The sequence below is a fragment of the Cetorhinus maximus genome, chromosome 23, assembly GCF_964194155.1.
Source record: "Cetorhinus maximus chromosome 23, sCetMax3.hap1.1, whole genome shotgun sequence".
Classification (NCBI taxonomy): Eukaryota; Metazoa; Chordata; class Chondrichthyes; order Lamniformes; family Cetorhinidae; genus Cetorhinus; species Cetorhinus maximus.
In genome coordinates this window covers 24,299,861-24,319,359 of record NC_135901.1, presented here as the reverse complement: position 1 = coordinate 24,319,359, position 19,499 = coordinate 24,299,861, and the positions used below count along the sequence as shown (strand labels likewise).

General features: G+C 44.3%; 3 protein-coding genes across 3 annotated transcripts in view; all 3 read right to left on the bottom strand.

Annotated features, from left to right (window-relative positions):
* LOC144697392 (uncharacterized) overlaps positions 1 to 19,499 on the bottom strand; it is a 558,602-nt gene that overhangs the window by 12,299 nt on the left and 526,804 nt on the right. The window contains exon 3 of the mRNA XM_078569371.1: positions 7,268 to 8,218. Coding sequence (XP_078425497.1) covers positions 7,268 to 8,218 — 951 coding nt within the window. The remainder of the gene's footprint in view (positions 1 to 7,267; positions 8,219 to 19,499) is intronic.
* LOC144697062 (uncharacterized) overlaps positions 1 to 19,499 on the bottom strand; it is a 464,933-nt gene that overhangs the window by 278,460 nt on the left and 166,974 nt on the right. The window lies entirely within an intron of this gene.
* LOC144697254 (uncharacterized) lies at positions 17,068 to 19,358 on the bottom strand. Its single transcript, XM_078569187.1, has one exon. It carries the CDS (start codon positions 18,623 to 18,625, stop codon positions 18,047 to 18,049), a length of 579 nt encoding a protein of 192 aa, XP_078425313.1. The 5' UTR covers positions 18,626 to 19,358; the 3' UTR covers positions 17,068 to 18,046.

The window sequence follows — 19,499 nt, the reverse complement described above, 5'->3', positions numbered from 1 at the left end:
TCTTCATTCAACCAGAGTTGATCCCCTGACTTGGTGGTAATGGTAGAGCGAGGGATATGCCGGGCCATGAGGTTACAGATTGTTTTCGAGTACAATTCTGCTGCTGCAGATGGCCCACAGTGCCTCATGGATGCCCAGTCTTGAGTTATGAGATCTGTTCGAAATCCATCCCATTTAGCACGGTGGTAGGTCAGGTGAGAGGCCAATGGTGGGAGCCTCTTTCTCTGCTGTCCTATTCGGGCTTCTATGATCTATAATAATATAATGATTCATAGTAAATACAGTATGATAGAACCACAGAGCACGGATGGTGGCCATTCAGCCCACTGTGCCTGTATTGTCTCTGAGAATGTTAACAATCTGTCCCACTCCCCTGCTCTTTTCCAATAGCCCTCCAAATCTTTCCTTATTAAGTAAAATTCCAAATCATTTTTGATCGTTACTATTGGACCTGCTTCTACCAGTCATTCAGGCAGTGTGTTCCTGATCATGATAACTCACTGATTAAAATACTCTCCCCTCATCTTCACTTTGGACTTTTGCCAATTATTTTGAACCTGTATTCTGTGGTCACTAACCATCCTGCCAATGGAAACAATTTCTCCCTAAGCAGAGGAAAACTCCTAAAAAATATCAACATTGCTATGAAATCACTCCCTAACCCCTGCTCTAAAGAGAACAATCCCAGCTTCTCCAGTCTCTCCACATAACGGAAACCCCTCATCCCTATTAACCATTCTGGTAAATATTCCTTACATCCTCTCTAAGGCTTTGACATCTTTCCTAAAGTGTGGGACTCAGAATTGAACACAATATTTCACTTTAGGATTAACCCCAGGTTTATAAAGATTCTGGATAACTGACTTTCTTTTGTACTCCATGCCTCTATTGATAAATCCAAGGTCCCCGTTAGTTTTTGTCAAACAGTTTGATCAACTTCTCCTGTTGTATTCTAGGATTTGTTCACTTACACTCCCAGGTCTCTCTGTTCCTGCACTCTGTTTAAAATTGTACCATTTAGTATATACAGCCTCTCCTCATTCTCCCTTCTCCTGGTGCAGTGGGACCAACATTTGTGCTTTAACTAACAGCACCAAAAAAACAACTTGACGAATTGGTTATTCATCTAATCGCTGTTGTTGGAATCTTACCTTGTGCAAACTGATTGTCATGAAACAGTAGTAACTTGTATTTATAGAACATGTTTGTTGTAATAAAACTTTGCAATGTGCTTCAGAGGAGTTTCATAAAGCAGAATTAGACACCGAGTCACTCGGCGATATTAAAGTCGATGGCCAAAAGCTGGATTCGAGAGGCAGATTGTAACAAGCATATTTAATCAGGAGAGTGGCCGAGAGGTTTAGGGAGGGAATTTCAGAGCTTCATCCACCTCGTGATCCATGTGTAAAAGTTGAATATGATTGCACTTTTTGTGATGGCGATTTAGAAATGTTTTGTAATGTTCTTTCAGATATTTTATGAATAAAGTATATTTTTCGAAAAAAAAATTCAGAGCTTCATCGTTACCCTTGAGTGGCTGTGGTGGGGAAGAGACTGTTATTCACCTCCTTCTGGAATGTGCCTTTGGAAAGAAGGTCTGGAGAGAGATACAGTGGCTTTTGTCCAAATTCATCCCGAGCAATGCTGTGACACAGGACTCTGTGCTCTACGTGCTGTTCCCAGGGACACACAGCGAGACAAACATCAACTGCAGCTGGAGGATCATCAGCTCGGTGAAAGACGCTCTTTGGTCTGCCTGAAACTTGTTGGTCTTCCAGTGAAAAGAGTTGTGCCCAGCCGAGTGTTGCAGACTGGCACATTCCAAGGTCTAGGACCACAGGCTGAGGGATGCACTAAAGCTTGAGGCAGCCACCGCAAAGGCGCAATGGGGAAAGGCCACTGTCCAAGACCTTTCTGCCTTAGTGCACTGAGACGCTGGGAATTATATGGACCCCTTGGGCTGTATGGCTCACAATGAATGTATGTAGTGAATACTAAATGTATTATAATATTAAATGTATTATCCGACTAGGCACTTTACAGCCTTCCAGACAATATTGAGTTCAACAATTTTAGATCATGAACTCTCTCCTCCATCCCCACCCCCTTTCCGATTCCCTCCCCCCTTTTTTTTCCAATAATTTATATTTTTCTTTTCCCACCTACTTCCAGTATTTTTAAATGTATTTCCATCCATTGTTTTATCTCTACCTTCTAGCCGTTTTTGATTCCTTCACCCCACCCCCACTAGGGCTATCTGTACCTTGCTTGTCCTGCTTTCTACCCTTAATTAGCACATTCCTCAGATAATATCACCACCTTCAACACCTCTTTGTCCTTTTGTCTGTGACATCTTTTGGCTATCTCCACCTATCACTGGCCCTCTATCCAGCTCTACTTGTCCCACCCCCCCTTAAACCAGCTTATATTTCACCTCTCTTCTATTTTTACTTAGTTCTGTTGAAGGGTCATTCGGACTCGAAACGTTAACTGTGCTCCTCTCCGCAGATGCTGCCAGACCTGCTGAGTTTTTCCAGGCATTTTTGTTTTTGTATTATAATTGTACCTCAGAGTGCAACATGATGTATGTCGATAACTCCAATATCATTGCACTTGTCTGACTGTCTGTAACGTCTGTAATGAAATGACTGTAATATTCATTGGTTGTATTGAAGAACCTCATGATCCATGTGTAAAAGTTGAATCTGATTGCACTTTTTGTAATGGCCAACTAGAAATGTTTCGTAATGTTCTTTCAGGTGTTTTATGAATAAAGTATATTTTTCAAAAAAAGTAAATCAATTTCAGAGCTTCATGCCTAGGCCCTGCCACCAATGGTGGGGTAATTAAAATCAGGGATGCTCTAAGAGGATAGAATGAGGGGAGTGCAGATATATCAGAGAGTGTAAAACTGGAGATTATGGAGATAGGGAGGGTTGAGGTCATGGGCGGATTTGAAAACAAGAATGTAAATTTTAAAATTGAGGCATTGCTTGACCAGGAGCCAATTTAGGTCAGTGAGTGATGGGTGAACAAGACTTGGTGTGAGAAAGCACATGGGCAGCAGAGTTTTGGATGATCTCACGTTTCCATGTTGGGGTGGGGTGAACATGAGAGGCTGGTCAGAAATGCATTGGAATCATCGAGTCTAAAGGTAACATGGGCATGGATGAAGATCTCAGCAGCAGATGAGCTGGGGTGGGGTGGAGACAGGCGACATTATGGAGATTGAAATATCTGGTATTCGTGATGGTTAGATATGTTGTCAGAATGTCATCTTGGGTTCAAATTGGGCTTTGGTCTTCCCAATTATTAATTGGAGGAAATTTCTGCTCATCCAGTACTGGACGTTGGATAAGCAGTTTGATAATTTAGTAACAGTGGAGGAATGGAGAGGGATGGTGGTGAGGTAGAGCTGGGCGTTGTCAGAGTACATGTGAAAAGTAACATGGTGCTTTTGGATGATGTCACCTAGTGGCAGCCTGTAGATGAGGAATAGTTGGGACCAAGGATAGATCCTTGGGGGACACCACGTACAAGGACTTTGGAGAGGAAAGGCAGGTTGGAGATGGGGTGGTAGTTTGCAAAAACGGTGGGTTAAAGAGGTTTTTTTTAGGATGGATGATGACAATGAATTTAAAGTTCAGACGGACAGTATCAAAAAAGAGAGAACTGTTAACAATATCAACTAACATGGGGAGGATGGATGGCTAACAGTTTAGCGAGAATAGGGTCAAGGGAGCAGAAGGCAGGTCTCATGGACAAAATGAGCACTGAAGGAGATAGAGGATAGGAGAGAGGCTGGAGAAAGATGCAAATTCAGGGCTTAGACAAGGGGGAACTTGAGGGACAGTTTGGGTCTGTGCAAACCAGTGATCACCACACATTATGAAGGATGTGAGGGTCCTTGAGAGGGTGCAGAGGAGATTTACCAGAATGGTTCCAGGGATGAGGGATTATAGTCACATTGTTAGGCTGGTAAAGCTGAGGTTGCTCTCCTTGAAGCAAAGCACTGGAGGGGGTGCAGAGGAGATTCACCAGGATGTTGCCTGGGATGAAACATTTAAGTTATGAAGAGAGGTTGGATAGACTTGGGTCGTTTTTGTTGGAGCAGAGAAGACTGAAGGGCGACTTGATCGAGGTGTACAAGATTATGAGGGGCATGGACAGGGTGGATAGGGAGCAGCTGTTCCCCTTAGTTGAAGGGTCAGACACAAGGGGTCATAAGTTCAAGGTGAGGGGCAGGAGGTTTAGGGGGCGGGATGTGAGGAAAAACTTGTTTACCCAGAGGGTGGTGACTGTCTGGATTGCGCTGCTTGGGAGGGTGGTGGAGGCGGGTTGCCTCACATCCTTTAAAAAGTACCTGGATGAGCATTTGGCACGTCAGAACATTCAAGGTTATGGGCCAAGTGCTGGTAAATGGGATTAGGTAGGTAGGTCAGGTGTTTCTCACGTGTCGGTGCAGACTCAATGGGCCGAAGGGCCTCTTCTGCACTGTGATTCTGTGAAAGGGAGATTTGACAGAGGTGTACAAATTTATAATAGATTTAGGTAAGGTAGGCAAAGGAAAGCTGTTCCCATTATTTGACTGTAAAAGGATTGTGGGACACAGATTTCAAATTTTCCACAAGATCTACAGGGAGGATGTGAGGAAGAAATTTTTTTGCAACGAGTGGTAATAACCTGGAACTTAATGCTTACACTTAAATGCTGATCAAATCCAGATCCTACATATGAACATATGAATTAGGAGCAGGAGTAGGCCACTCAGCCCCTCGAGCCTGCTCTGCCACTCAATAAGATCATGGCTGATCTGAATGTAACCTCAACCCCACATTCCCACCTACTCCCAGTAACCTTTCACCCCCTTGTTTATCAAGAATCTATCTAGCTCTGCCTTAAAAATATTCAAAGACTCTGCTTCCACCACCTTTTGAGGAAGGGTTCCAAAGACTCACCACACTCTGAGAAAAAAATTCTCCACATCTCTGTCTTAAATGAGCGACCCCTTTTTAAACAGTGACCCCTCGTTCTAGATTCTCCGACAAAAGGAAATATCCTCTCCACATCCACCCTGTCAAGACCCCTCAGGATCTTAAAGATTTCAATTAAGTTGCCTCTTACTCTTCTAAATTCCAGTGGATACAAGCCTAACCTGTTCAACCTTTCCTCATTAGACAACCCACCCATTCCGGGTTTTTGTCTAGTCAAGCTTCTTTGAACTGCTTCTAATGCATTTACATCTTTCTTTAAATAAGGAGAGCAGAACTGTACATAATATTCCAGATGTGGTCTTACTAATGCTGTGTACAACTGAAGCATAACCTCCCTATTTTTGTACTTAATTCCCCTCACAATAAATAATAACATTCTATTAGCTTTCCTAATTACCTGCTGTACCTGCATATTAGCCTTTTGTGGTTCATGCATTAAGACACCCAGATCCCTCTGAATCTCAGAGCTCTGCAATCTCTCACCATTTAGCTAAGCTTGTTTTATTCTTCCTGCCAAAATGAACAATTTCACATTTGCTGACATTATATTCCATTTGCCAGATCTTTGCCCACTCACTTAACCTATGTCATGTAGTCTCCTTACAACTTCTTCACAATTTACTTTCCTACCTATATTTGTCGTCAGCAAATTTAGCCACCATTCCTTCATCCAAGTCATTTACATAAATTGTAAAAATTTGAGGCCCCAGCACTGATCCCTGTGGCACACCACTCATCACCTCCTGCCAAACAGAAAAAGACCCATTTATGCCAACTCTCTGCTTCCTGTTGGCTAGCCAATCTTCTATCCTTGCCAATATGTTACCCCCTACACCATCAGCTTTTATTTTCTGCGATAACCTTTGATGTGGCACTTTATCAAATGTCTTCTGGAAATCTAAATACAGTACATCCAGCAGTTCCCCTTTATCGACAGCAGATGTGGCCCATTCAACGAACTCCAATAAATTGGTTAAACACGATCTCTCTTTTACAAAATTATTCTGACTCTGCCTGATTGCCTTGAATTTTTCTAAGTGCCCTGCTATAATATCTTTAAAAATAGCTTTTTATGTTTTCCCTATGACAGATATTACACCAACTGGCCTGTAGTTTCCTGCTTTCTGTCTCCCTTTTTGAATACCATTTGCTATTTTCCAATACAATGGAACCTCCCTGAATCTAGGGAATTTTGGAAAATTAAAACCAATGATCTCACTAGCCACTTCTTTCAAGACCTTAGGGTGAAGTCCATCCAGACCTGGGTATTTCTCAGCCCGCAGCCCCAACAATTTGCTTAATACCATTTCCCTGGTGATTGTAATTTTCCTGAGTTCCTCCCTCCCTTCCATTTCCTGATTTACAACTATTTCCAGGATGTTACTTGTGCCCTCCATACTGAAGATTGAAGCAAAATACCTGTTTAATTCATCCGTCATCTCCCTACTTTCCATTATCAATTCCCCAGACGCACTTTCTATAGGACTAACAGTCACTCTTTTCCTTTTTAAATATCTACAGAAACTCTTACTATCTGTCTTTATATTATTAGCTAGCTTTCTCTCATACTAATTTCCCCTCCTTATTAATCTTTTTATCGTTCTTTGCTGTTCTTATATTCTTTCTAATCTTCTAACCTGCCACACATCTTTATGTGATTATATAATTTTTCTTTAAGTTTGATACTGTATTTAACTTTTTTGGTTAACCACGGATGGTGGGCCCTCCCCTTGGGAGATGGGACAGTAGTTTGCAAAGATGGTGGGGTAAAGGTTTGTTTCTTCTCAGGAGGGTGATGGTGGTGGATTTTAAGGTGAGTGGGACAGAGAAGAGAAAGAGAACCATTAACAATATCAGCTAACATGGAGACAATGGATGGTCAGCAGTTTCGTGAGAATAGGGTCAAGGCAGTAGAAGGCAGGTCTCATTGATAGGATGAGCTCTGAGAGGGCAAGAGGGGAGATAGGAGAGAGGGAGAGCACTTCAAAAGGATCTAACTTGTGTTAGAGATGTTACAAAGACTCGACACATTGTATGTTTAATATAAGGCTGATTTATTTGACTTTATCCAGAATACTAACCCCTATAATTGGCATGGAGTTTAACATCAGCAGAAACAGACCAAATGACATAGTTCAGTCCTGGATGTGAATAACAGAAAAATCCAATCACTGTAGTTACTTGTGAACTCGCTGGTGTCTCAGCAGGTTGGAAGAGGTAGTGAATCCCTTCCCACACTTGGAGCAGGTGAACGGTCTCTCCCCAGTGTGAACTCGCTGGTGTGTCAGCAGGTTGGATGACTGAGTGAATCCCTTCCCACAGTCGGAGCATGTAAATGGCCTCTCCCCAGTGTGAACTCGCTGCTGTGTCAACAGGGCAGACGACTGAGCGAATTCCTTCGCGCACTCGGAGTGGGTGAACGGCCTCTCCCCAGTGTGAACTCGCTGGTGTGCCAACAGGGTGGATGACTGACTGAATCCTTTCCCACAGTCGGAGCAGACGAACGGTCTCTCCCCAGTGTGAGTGCGCTGGTGTGTCAGCAAGTTGGATTTCTGAGTGAACCCCTTCCCACAGTCGGAGCAGGTGAAAGGTCTCTCCCCAGTGTGAATGCGCTGGTGTACAGTTAGTTGAGATGAATGCCTGAACCCAATTCCACAGTGAGAGCACCTGAACGGTTTCTCATCAGTGTGAACACGTTGATGGAGCATCAGGTCCACGGAACTTTTAAAGCATTTTCCACAGTCTGGACATTTAAAAGGTCTCTCCCCAGTGTGAACTCGCTGGTGTGTCAGCAGATGGCATGAGTGAGCAAATCTCTTCCCACACTCAGAACAGCTAAATGGCCACTCTCCAGTGTGAATTCGCTGGTGTACAGTGAGAACAGATAATGTCTTGAACCCAGACCCACAGTGAGAGCACCTGAACGGTCTCTCGTCAGTGTGGACACGTTGATGGGCCGTCAGTTCCTGGGAACTTTTAACGCACTTCCCGCAGTCTGGACATTTGAAAGGTCTTTCGTCAGTGTGAACTCGTCGGTGTTTCAGCAGCGTGGATGAACAAGTGAATCCCTTCCCACACTCAGAGCAGGTGAATGGCCTCTCCCCAGTGTGAACTCGCTGATGATTTTCCAGCTCTGATGGGTAATTAAATCCCTTCCCACAGTCCCTGCATTTCCACGGTTTCTCCCTGTTCTGACTGCATTTATGTTTCGACAGGCCAGATGACTGACTGAAACCTCGTCCACACACAGAACACGTGTACGGTTTCTCTCCACTATGAACGGTGCTTTTTCCGACCATGTTCAAATTCCAATGATATTACGATAAACTGGGCAACTCTGTCAGATTCTGATGTTTGGTTTCAGTTTCCCGACTGCAAATCCTCCCCTTCTAATACCCTGTGAAATTGACTGAAAACAGAGAAAAGGGAGTGAGAGAGAACCCACAAAAACACAAGGGCAGGTTGTGAAATTGAACTGAATGAATCTGGTAATTTGTGGGGCCGGCACTAGGAAAAAGTGACCAGGAAAACTGCTGGATTGTCATAAAAACCCAACTGGTTCACTAATGCCCTTCAGGGAAGGGAATTTGCCACCCAGTCTGGGCCTCCACAAGACACTGGTCTAGATTGGAGAACATAACAAAAGAGAGAAGGATTGAGTGGGAGAGGTAAGGTTTGAAAAAGAGGGATTACAACTCAACCAGAATTTTGACAGAAGCTCCAAAACCCTGAACCTCCACCACCTAGAAGGGCCAGGATAGCAGGTGTATGTGAACACCATCACCTACATGTTCTCCTTCAAGTCACACACCGTCCTGACTTGTCTGACATCCAGCACTGGATGAACAGAAATTTTCTCCATTTAAGTATTGGGAAGACCAAAGCCATTGTCTTCAGTCCCCGCTACAAATTCCACTTCCCGGCCACTGACTCCATCCCTCTCCCTGGTAACTGTCTGAGGCCAAACCAGTCTGTTCACAACCACTGGGTCATATTTCACCCAAAAATTAGCTTCAAACCACATATATGCATCATTACCAAGGCCGCCCATTCCCACCTCAGTAACATCACCCGACTCTGCCCGACTCCCTGCTCATCTTTTGCTGAAACTCTCATCCGTTCTTTTGTCACCTCTCGACTTAACACTTCCAGCCGTCCTCCCACATTCAGCCTCCCTGTAAACATGACACCAAGTCTTGTACCCCCATCACCCCAGTACTCGCTGACCTACAAAGGCTCCTGATTAAGAAGAACCTAAGTTTTAAAATTCTCATCCTTATTTTCTTATTTCTTATCCTTATATCCTTATTTCTCCATGGCCCCTCCCTATCTCTGTAATCTCCTCCAGCTTCACAACCCTCTGAGATATCTGCACTCCGCTAATTCTGACATCCTGAACATTCCCGATTTTAATTTAACCCTGAAAAGTGTGAGGTGATACACTTTGGAAGGAGTAACTTGACAAGGAAGTTTTCAGTGAATGGCATGATACTAGGAAGTTCTGAGGAACAAAGGGACCTTGGTGTGTGTGTCCATAGATCTCTGAAGGCGGAGGGGCATGTTAGTGGGGTGGTGAAAAAGGCATATGGGACACTTGCCTTTATCAATCGAGGCATAGATTACAAAAGTAGGGAGATCAACTTGGTGAGGCCACAGCTGGACTACTGTGTGCAGTTCTGGTCGGCACATTATTGGAAGGAGTTGATTGTTCTGGAGGGGGTGCAGAAGAGATTCACCAGGATGTTGTCTGGGATGAAACATTTAAGTTATGAAGAGAGGTTGGATAGACTTGGGTTGTTTTCGTTGGAGCGGAGAAGACTGAGGGGCGACCTGATCGAGTTGTACAAGATTATGAGGGGCATGGACAGGGTGGAAAGGGAGCAGCTGTTCCCCTTGGTTGAAGGGTCAGTCATGAGGGGACATAAGTTCAAGGTGAGGGTCAGGAGGTTTAGGGAGGATGTGAGGAAAAACTTGTTTACCCAGACGGTCTGGAATGTGCTGCCTGGGAGGGTGGTGGAGGCGGGTCGCCTCACATCCTTTAAAAAGTACCTTGATGAGCACTTGGCAAGTCATAACATTCAAGGCTATGGGCCAAGTGCTGGTAAATGGGATTAGGTAGGTAGGTCAGGTGTTTCTCACGTGTCGGTGCAGACGCGATGGGCCGTGTGATTCTGTGAATTGTTCCACCTTTGGTGGTCAAGCCTTCAAGCTGCCAAAGCCAAAAGCTGTGGAATTTCCTCCATGAACCTCTCTGTCTCTCTACTTCACTTTCCTCTTTTAAGATACTCCTTAAAAACTATGTTTGACCAAACTATTGGTCACCTACCCTAACATTTCATTATGTAGGTTTAGTGTGAAATGTTGCTGTATAACACTCCTGTGAACACACATTGGAATGTTCTATTACATGAAAGGTGCTATATAATTACACATTGTTGTTGATTTGGACATGAACAGCTGTTCCTTCATCATCACTGGGTGAAGACCCTGTGACTCCTTACCTAACAGCATTGTGGGAGCATCTTCACCACACGGACTGCAGCGGTTCAAGAAGGTCAAACATCATCCTCTCCACAGGTAACTGGGGATGAGTTATATCTGCTGCTGATCTTGTTAGTGAAAGGGCAGGAGAGTGGGACTAGCTGATTTGCTCTTACAAAGAGCCAGCACTGGCGGGACAGGCTTAAATAACCTCCGTCTGTATTGTAACGATTCCATGATTCTATGACTCAATGAAACAGGACCTACACTGGAGGCCAAAGACGGACTTCAGCCATCAACGCCCACCCTGCAACAAATCGTCTCTGACCTGGTCCGACTGTGTTCCCAGATACGGTTTTGTGAGCAATGCCTGCAATAAAATAATAGCAACAGACTGCCGCTGCTGGAAATCTGAAAGATAAAGAGGAAATGCTGGAAATTCTCAGCAGCTCAGTCACTATCTATAGAGAGAGAAAAAGAGTTAACGTTTCAGGGTGTGCAGAATGAATTACGGGGAATAAAAACGGTGCAGAATTTGATGTTCAAAATAAGCTCAGAAGTGGAAGAGGAATGGACTATAGCGCAGGAAAAACAATTCCTGATTATGAAAGATACTGTGGGAAGATAAAGCCGGTAAGTCAGCAGCACACGGTCAGGGGATGGGTGGCCGTGGAAACCTCATTTAGACACAGTCGACAGAAATAACAGTGCAATACTAAACAAAGCTAATATACACCCATTGTTAGAGAAAAAGGAAGTTAAACGATGACAGATAGGTGATTGGGGAGGGCAGAGGTAAAAGTATCACAGACACAGATTTAAGATTATTGGTAAGATCAACAGGGGGCATGTGTTAAGGAGTCAGTTACTTCAGTAAGGAGAGATGATATCTTGGAGGGGGCTTCGAATGAAGCTTTGTGGGTAGAGCTTAGGAATAAATAAAGGGCAGCCACATTGTTAGGTGTTTATTATAGACTCCCAGATAGTCAGCGGGAAATTGAAGAACAAATATGCACAATTTGTGGAGGTGTGTAGAAACAATAACAATAGGGTAAACATATTAGGTGATTTCAACTTTCCCAACATTAATTGGGATAGACATAATGTTAAGTGGATTTCTTGAAATGTGTACAGGAGAACTTTTTAGGTCAATATGTAGAGGGTCCAACAAAGGACAGCACAGTGCTGGACCTAATTCTGGGGAATGAAGCCGGACAGGTGGCAGAGGTGGTGGTGGGCGAGCATTTTAGCGAAAGCGACCACAACATGGTACAGTTCAAGTTTGTTATGGGCAAAGAAATCGACAAGTTGCAAAAAATTGTTTTGGATTGGCTGAGAGTCGATTTTCGTAAAATCAGGCAGGATCTGGCCAAGGTGGACTGGGAACAGTTACTTGTGGGGAAATCTACAGAGGAGCAGTGGGGGGTGTTCAAAAAGGAAATGGGGAGGGTACAAGCTCAACATTTTCCCTCTAGGGTGATAGGAAGGAGTAACAAGCCCAGAGAACCATGGATGACTAGAGGTATTCAGGTTACGATGAGAAGGAAAAGAGAGGCTTTTAGCAGGTACAAGGGAAGCAAATCAGCAGAGGCATGAGTGGAGTACAGAAAATGCAGGGTGGAGCTTAAGAAAGCAATTAGGAGAGCAAAGAGGGGATATGAGAAAGCTCTGGCTGGTAAAAGTAGGGAAAATCCCAAGATATTCTATTAGTATATCAATGGGAAGAAGATAACCAGGGAAAAAGTAGGGCCCAAAAGGGACCAAGGGGGAAATCTTTGGATGGAGCCAGAGAACATCACTTGAGTGTTGAATGAATGTTTCACATCCGTCTTCATCCAGGAGAATGAGGATGAAGGTATCGAACTCGGGGAGAGAGACTGCGAGGTTATTAAGCAAATTGATATAGGGAGTAACAAGGTATTGGAGGTGTTGGCAGGCTAAAAAGTGGACAAATCTCCAGGTCCAGATGATTTGTGTGCCAGACCGCTGAGGGAGGCAAGTGAGGAGATCGCAGGGGCACTGACCCAAATTTTTAATTCCTCTCTGGCCACGGGGGAGGTGGCAGAGGCCTGGAGAACAGCAAATGTGGTTCCGCTATTTAAGAAGGGTTGTAGAGATAAGCCAGGGAACTACAGGCCAGTAAGTCTCATGTCAGTGGTAGGGAAACTATTGGAGAAAGTTCTGAAGGAGAGTATCTATCTCCACTTGGAGAGGCAAGGTTTGATCAGGGAAGGTCAGCATGGCTTGGTCAGAGGGAGGTCATGCCTAACAAATTTGATTGAGTTTTTTGAGGAGGTGACCAGGTGTGTTGATGAGGGTAGTGCAGTTGATGTAGTTTATATGGGATACAGCACAGCCTTTGACAAGGTCCCACATGGGAGACTTATAAGGAAGGCAAATGAACATGGGATACAGGGTAATTTGATAAGGTGGATTCAAATTGGCTTAGTTGCAGGAGGCAGAGGGTAATGACAGAAGGATGCTTTAGTGACTGGAAGCCAGTGTCCAGTGGTGTACCACAGGGACCTGTACTCGCTCCCCTATTATTTGTCATTTATATAAAACGACATAGATGACTATGTGGGGGGGGGGGGGGGGGGGGCGGCGGTGCGGGGGGGCAGTAGGATTAGTAAGCTGGCGGATGACACAAAGATTGGCCAGGTAGTTAACAGTGAGGTTGAGTGTCTTGGGCTACAGGAAGATATAGACGGGATGGTCAAATGGGCAGATAAGTGGCAGATGGAATTTAACCCTGAAAAGTGTGAGGTGATACACTTTGGAAGGAGTAATTTGACAAGGAAGTATTCAATGAACGGCATGACACTAGGAAATTCTGAGGAACAAAGGGACCTCGGCGTGTGTGTCCATACATCTCTGAAGGCAGAGGGACATGTTAGTGGGGTGGTGGAAAAGGCATATGGGACACTTGCCTTTATCAATCTAGGCATAGATTACAAAAGTAGGGAGGTCATGTTGGGGTTGTATAGAACCTTGGTGAGGCCACAGCTGGAGTACTGTGTGCAGTTCTGGTCGCCACATTATAGGAAGGATTTGATTGCACTGGAGGGGGTGCAGAGGAGATTCACCAGGATGTTGCCTGGGATGAAACATTTAAGTTATGAAGAGAGGTTGGATAGACTTGGGTTGTTTTCGTTGGAGCAGAGAAGACTGAGGGACGACCTGATCGAGGTGTACAAGATTATGAGGGGCATGGACAGGGTGGATAGGGAGCAGCTGTTCCCCTTAGTTGAAGGGTCAGTCACAAGGGGGCATAAGTTCAAGGCGAGGGGCAGGAGGTTTAGGGGGGATGTGAGGAAAAACTTGTTTACCCAGAGGGTGGTGACGGTCTGGAATGCGCTGCCTGGGAGGGTGGTGAGGCGGGTTGCCTCACATCCTTTAAAAAGTACCTGGATGAGCACTTGGCACGTCATAACATTTAAGGCTATGGGCCAAGTGCTGGTAAACGGGATTATGTAGGTAGGTAGGTCAGGTGTTTCTCACGTGTCAGTGCAGACTCGATGGACTGAAGGGCCTCTTCTGTACTGTGTGATTCTGTGAGGACAAAAATTCACAAAGTGAGCGTTAATGATCTGGAACTCAATACTTAAACTCAAAGGCTGATGAATGGAGTGACTCGAGTCAGATCTTAATGTGATGTTTGGTTTTAGTTTGCTGTGTGTATATCCTCCCCTTCTAACCCCCTGTAAAAGGAGTTTCCAAAATCCATCCCTGTCAGTCCAGGATAGAAATGCACAATATTCTCTCCTCCAGGGGCAGGGACGACCGCGCACGCGCACTGCTGCACCCGGTAAAGATGGCGGCCGTTAATCCGGGCCTATCGCTGAAGACGCGATCCCGCAGCCTCCGTCCCAAAGATACAAACTCGACACCAGTCGCTTCTTATTCTGAGTTCAGAGCCGCATCGTGTACTTACGAACCCGCCCCGTCCACCCACCGGCTCCGTTTCTCCCTCTATTCCGCAAATTCTCTTATCGCCTGAAGCTGAGACAAACAAGCGTCTTTCCATCACCATTACCCGCACTGCGCATGCTCCAGATCACAATTTTCGGGGAATGATTGACGGCCGCTTCGGACCAATAGGAATAGGGGGCGTGGCTGTAGGACCGAGCGGGAGCGGCTGGCCTTCCAACCAATCGGAGTGAATGAGGGGCGGGGCTGAGCCCGGATCTCCATCATTGGCTGAAACTCTGCATCATTTTGAAAGCTGATTTGCCTCAAACTCCAGGAGAAAACTGGATCTTTCTGTTTGTGGCTTTAAACAGATGAAACCCTGTGGGTGTGGAGTAAACATTTCAACATTTTTCACTGAAATGTGGGAACATGATGAAACAATGCACAAACAATTGACTGACTTTATCTGTATAAAATAAAGGGAGAGCCTCTAATGGTGGTGCAGAAACACAGGGACCTCGGTGTACATGTCATTGATGGTGAGAGGGCATGTTGAGAGAGCAGTTAATAAAGCATTTTGTATCTCAGGCTTTATTCATAGGCCATTGAGTACAATAGTAAGCAGGTCGTGTTGAACTTGTATGAGACACTATTTAGGCCTCATTTGGAGTATATGTCCAGTTCTGGGCACCATACTTGAGGGCGGATGTGAAGACATTGGAGCGAGTACGAAGGAGATTCACAAGAATGCTTGCTAGGATGAAGAACTGTAGCTATGAGGATAGATTGGAGAGTTTGGGACTGTTTTCATAGGAGAAAAGAAAGCTGAGAGGAGACTTGATAGAGGTAGTCAAAATCCTGAGGGGTATGGACAGGATAAATAATGAAACTGTTCCCACTCAAGAGAACATCAAGAACTTGAGCGCACACTTTCAAAATAATTGGCAAAAGGATTAAATGTAATGTGAGGAATTTTTTTCACCCAGAGAGTGGTTGGAGTCAGGAACAAACTTCCTGAAAGGGTGGTGGAGGCAGGATGCTTGAGGTATTCAAAAGGGAATTGGATTTCCACCTGAAAAGAGACAATGTGCAAAGTTACAGGGATAAGGCAGGGGAGTGGGACAAGGTGGAATGCTCTTTTCAGAGAGCTAGTACAGACTTAACAGGCTGAATGGTCTCCTTTTGCACTGTAAAGATACTGTGAATAACTGGGTGGACAGGGAATGTCACCATTAGAACAAGGAGAATCCCTGGTTTCAATAAATGAACCGGCAGAAGGGTTAGGACATGTTCAAGAAAAGGTTAATACTGTCATCATTCAGAAAAACACATGATAAAGGAACAACTGATTTTAAAGACAATCTCTTGTCGTTTGTGTATGATCGGGGTGTGCTGGACCACCTTAAATGGAATTAAATTATAAATGTTGTCTGTATTGGACAATCCAATGAAAATGTGAATTCAGATGAGGATATGGATTGGTGTTAGGTGGCAAGACCTGGATCTGTGTATTACTCCAGGAAGCCTTAAAATCAGAGTGACAGTATTTCAGAACCTAGTTTCAAAATATACAGGGGGAGTGGAAGAATTCACCGCCAAAATGCCTGTGAAAATTCTATCATGGGAGCAGGCACTGGGAGAAAAATTGCCCCCGTATGTGGGAGACAGAACCTGTGAGGATCAGCTCCTCCAATCACTGATTCTGCCTCTCATGATTTTGCTGCTTCTCCAGACAGAATCTGTGATTGGAGGAGCAGCTTTGCCATCCATTTTGAGGAAGGAAGCTTGTGAGCGTACTGCCTGAGTCAGTGATGTGTGTAGGAGCTGTATCTCCCTGGGACGGAAATAGGTTTCAGAGCAGTGTGAGCCTCGTAAAGAGTGAATCAACCTGCAGAGAAGCACAGAACTCTCTCCATTCTGCCAAGTGAGCCTTGATTATTTTTATATATCTCAGGAGGTGGGTTGAAACACCCACAAGTGTACAGTACAGGTATTTGAGTAACCAGGTATTGTGAACTCACTGGCTAATCACATGTGCCAAATTAGAAGTTGAGATATACTTGTCAAGGTTACATTTTTAAACAGTTATGTGCTGGTTAACACTCACAGACAACATACAGGATCCCCATTCTAAGCTGACCTCAGCTGGTAGAGTGATGTTACTGATGAATTTTGAATGTAATTACACACAATGAAGATCAGAAAGACAAGAGTTTTTTCCTGCTCCACCATCTGATCCAAAAAACATTCTGCGTTTATTTACCAAATATATAAGCGCTTTATGATTTGAAAAGTATCCAATAAAATGAGTAAAACCCAAAACCAAGGATCAAAAGTATCTGGTTAACTTAATTTCAACAAAGTGGAACGTGTTCAATCTACTTTGGTGATTGCAGCAGGTTGTTTTTATCCAGAAAGAGGTTCACTTGACGCAGAATATTAGAAAGTGTCTTTATTTAATGATAGGTGAATATAACTGTCAGGGGATTTGATATAAACTCTGCCAAGTGCTACTTTTTCATACCAGTTTTCCAAACAGAAAAGGAGCTCAGACAGTCGGCAGCAACTTCAGCTTATCCATAGACAGTTAAAACAATGTGTCATGCAGTGAGAACGCACATGAGGCAGATCCTTTCTATAATATGTTTGTTTTTAGAAATACAGAAGTTATAAACTTCCCATGTAAGCGCAGGAAATTCAACATCTGCACTTTCACCTCCTCCTTTCCCGCTGTCCAGGGGCTGTTCATTCCCAATAAGTTACCTTGTATCAAATGGTTGGAATTTTCATGAAGGAAATGGAGTATGGGAGATTAATTTAAAATAAATTAACAAAAACATCTTATTTATAGATTCCAAGTTAAAAGATTTAATACATACACAGTGTGGGTTATTTGTGCTGTTACCTATTGAAAGAAGATACCCCCCCAAAAAGATCAACGTAAATACACAAGATAATGTTACTGTGTGACTGTAGCACCTAATAGTGAGAATGAAAAAGGAGCCCCTGAAACCCAACTCGTAGTTCTCCGAAATCAAAGAATAGCCCTCAAGAAAATCTCAAGAGCCTTTGAAGAAAAACATATTTTGACAGCTGTATCTTTGAGATACTGAATGGTAGATTTTGCACCAAAGATCAATTTAAGATTCAAAAAGAAGTTCATAATTTTATTGTAAGTGGGTTCCTCTTGAGAGTTCTTGAACTAAGGAGAAAGATCACAGATGGTGCTTTTAAAAAGGGACACTGCAGCCTCGAAAGTCAGTGACATCTCCAGAATATTAAACTCCACCCAGTTATTGGGCTGTTAACACCAGCATTAGGAATAAAAATATTGTCAGACTATCAATACTAAACACGACTAACAGCAGGAATAACAGCAGAATCCGATCCCTGCAGTCACTTATGAACTTGCTGACGTCTCAGGAGGCATCGTGACTGAGTGAATCCCTTTCCACACACATAGAGTTGAATGTTCTCTTCTCAGTGTGAGTATGTTGGTGGGTCAGGAGGTTGAAAGACTTTGCAAATCCCTTCCCACACAGCGAGCAAATGAACGGTCTCTCCCCAGTGTGAATTCGCTGGTGTGCAGTGAGATTGGATGACCGATTGAATCCTTTCCCACACACGGAGCAGATGAACGGTCTCTCCCCAGTGTGAACTCAATGATGTAAAACGAGGTTGGAAGACTGCCTGAACCTCTTTCCACAGTAAGTGCAGCTGAATGGCTTCTCCTCAGTGTGAGTTCGCAGGTGTCTCAGCAGGGTGGGCAAAACCGTAAATCCCTTCCTACACGTGGAGCAGGTGAACGATCTCTCCCCAGTGTGAACTCGCTGGTGTAATGCTAGGTTGGATGACTGAGTGAATCTCTTCCCACACTCAGTGCAGGTGAACAGCCTCTCCCCAGTGTGAGTGCATTGGTGTGCAGTGAGGGCAGAAGAATGTCTGAATTTCTTCCCACAGAAAGTGCAGTTGAATGGTTTCTCCTCAGAGTGAATTCGCTGGTGTGACCAAAGGCCAGATGACTGAGTGAATCCCTGCCCACACACAGGGCAGATGAACGGCCTCTCCCCGCTATGAACTCGCTGGTGTAATGATAGGTTGGATGACTGAGTGAATCCCTTTCCACACTCGGAGCAGGTGAACGGCCTCTCCCCAGTGTAATTGCATTGATGGTTTTCCAGCAGGGATGGGTAACTGAATCCTTTCCCACAATCTTCACATTTCCACAGTTTCTCCATTGTGTGGGTGCGTTTATGTTCCTATAGGTTGGACAATCACTTGAAGCCTCATCCACACAGAACATGTGCACAGCTTCTCCCTCCTGTGTATACTGTGATGTTTTCCTCAGGCTGTGTAACTAGTTCAAGCTCTTCCCACAGTCAGTTCATTGGAACACTCTCTCTCAGGTGTGTGTGTCTTGGTGCTGTTCCAGTCACACTGATGTTTGAAATCTTTTCCCTCAGACAGAACAGACAAACATTTCTTCTTCCACATTCAAAGGCGGATGATATTGAGGTCCCGATGAATGGACTGACTCAACCAAAACTTGAGATGAGGTTTGATCTGAATTTCACTTCTGCAATCCTTCACTTCGAAGCGGCTGTGAAAGAAGTTCACTAAAGTCATCACCATAGGTATTTTTCTTTTCCCTTCCCGTGCCTAGTGGCATATGATGTAGACAAATCATGTGCTTACATCTGTTTCCATAGCTACTTTGTCTTGGAACAGTTTGCTAGCCTATCACGAGAGACAATTGCATGAGGATGCTATCACACATCAAGCACAGCTGACCAGGGGGCTCTCCCACTCTTACTGCCTGTCATTGGCATTTTGGAAGGATTTACAGGTTCATAAGCAACCTGTTTGGAATACACTGCATGAACACATCGTCCATGGCCATCAAGTCTTGAAGTGGAACCTGGAGCTTCAGCTCAGAGGCAGGGACACTACTCAATGCGCCACAAGATCTTCCCCATCACTACAAGAACAGAACAGGAATTCAAAATGGACGATTCTAGTTTCTCTCGAAGATAATTTACCTCTTTTGTTCCTCCAGAGCTGTGAATCCCTGTCACACAAGCTCTCACTCCTCCCTGTGCTGAAATCCAAACC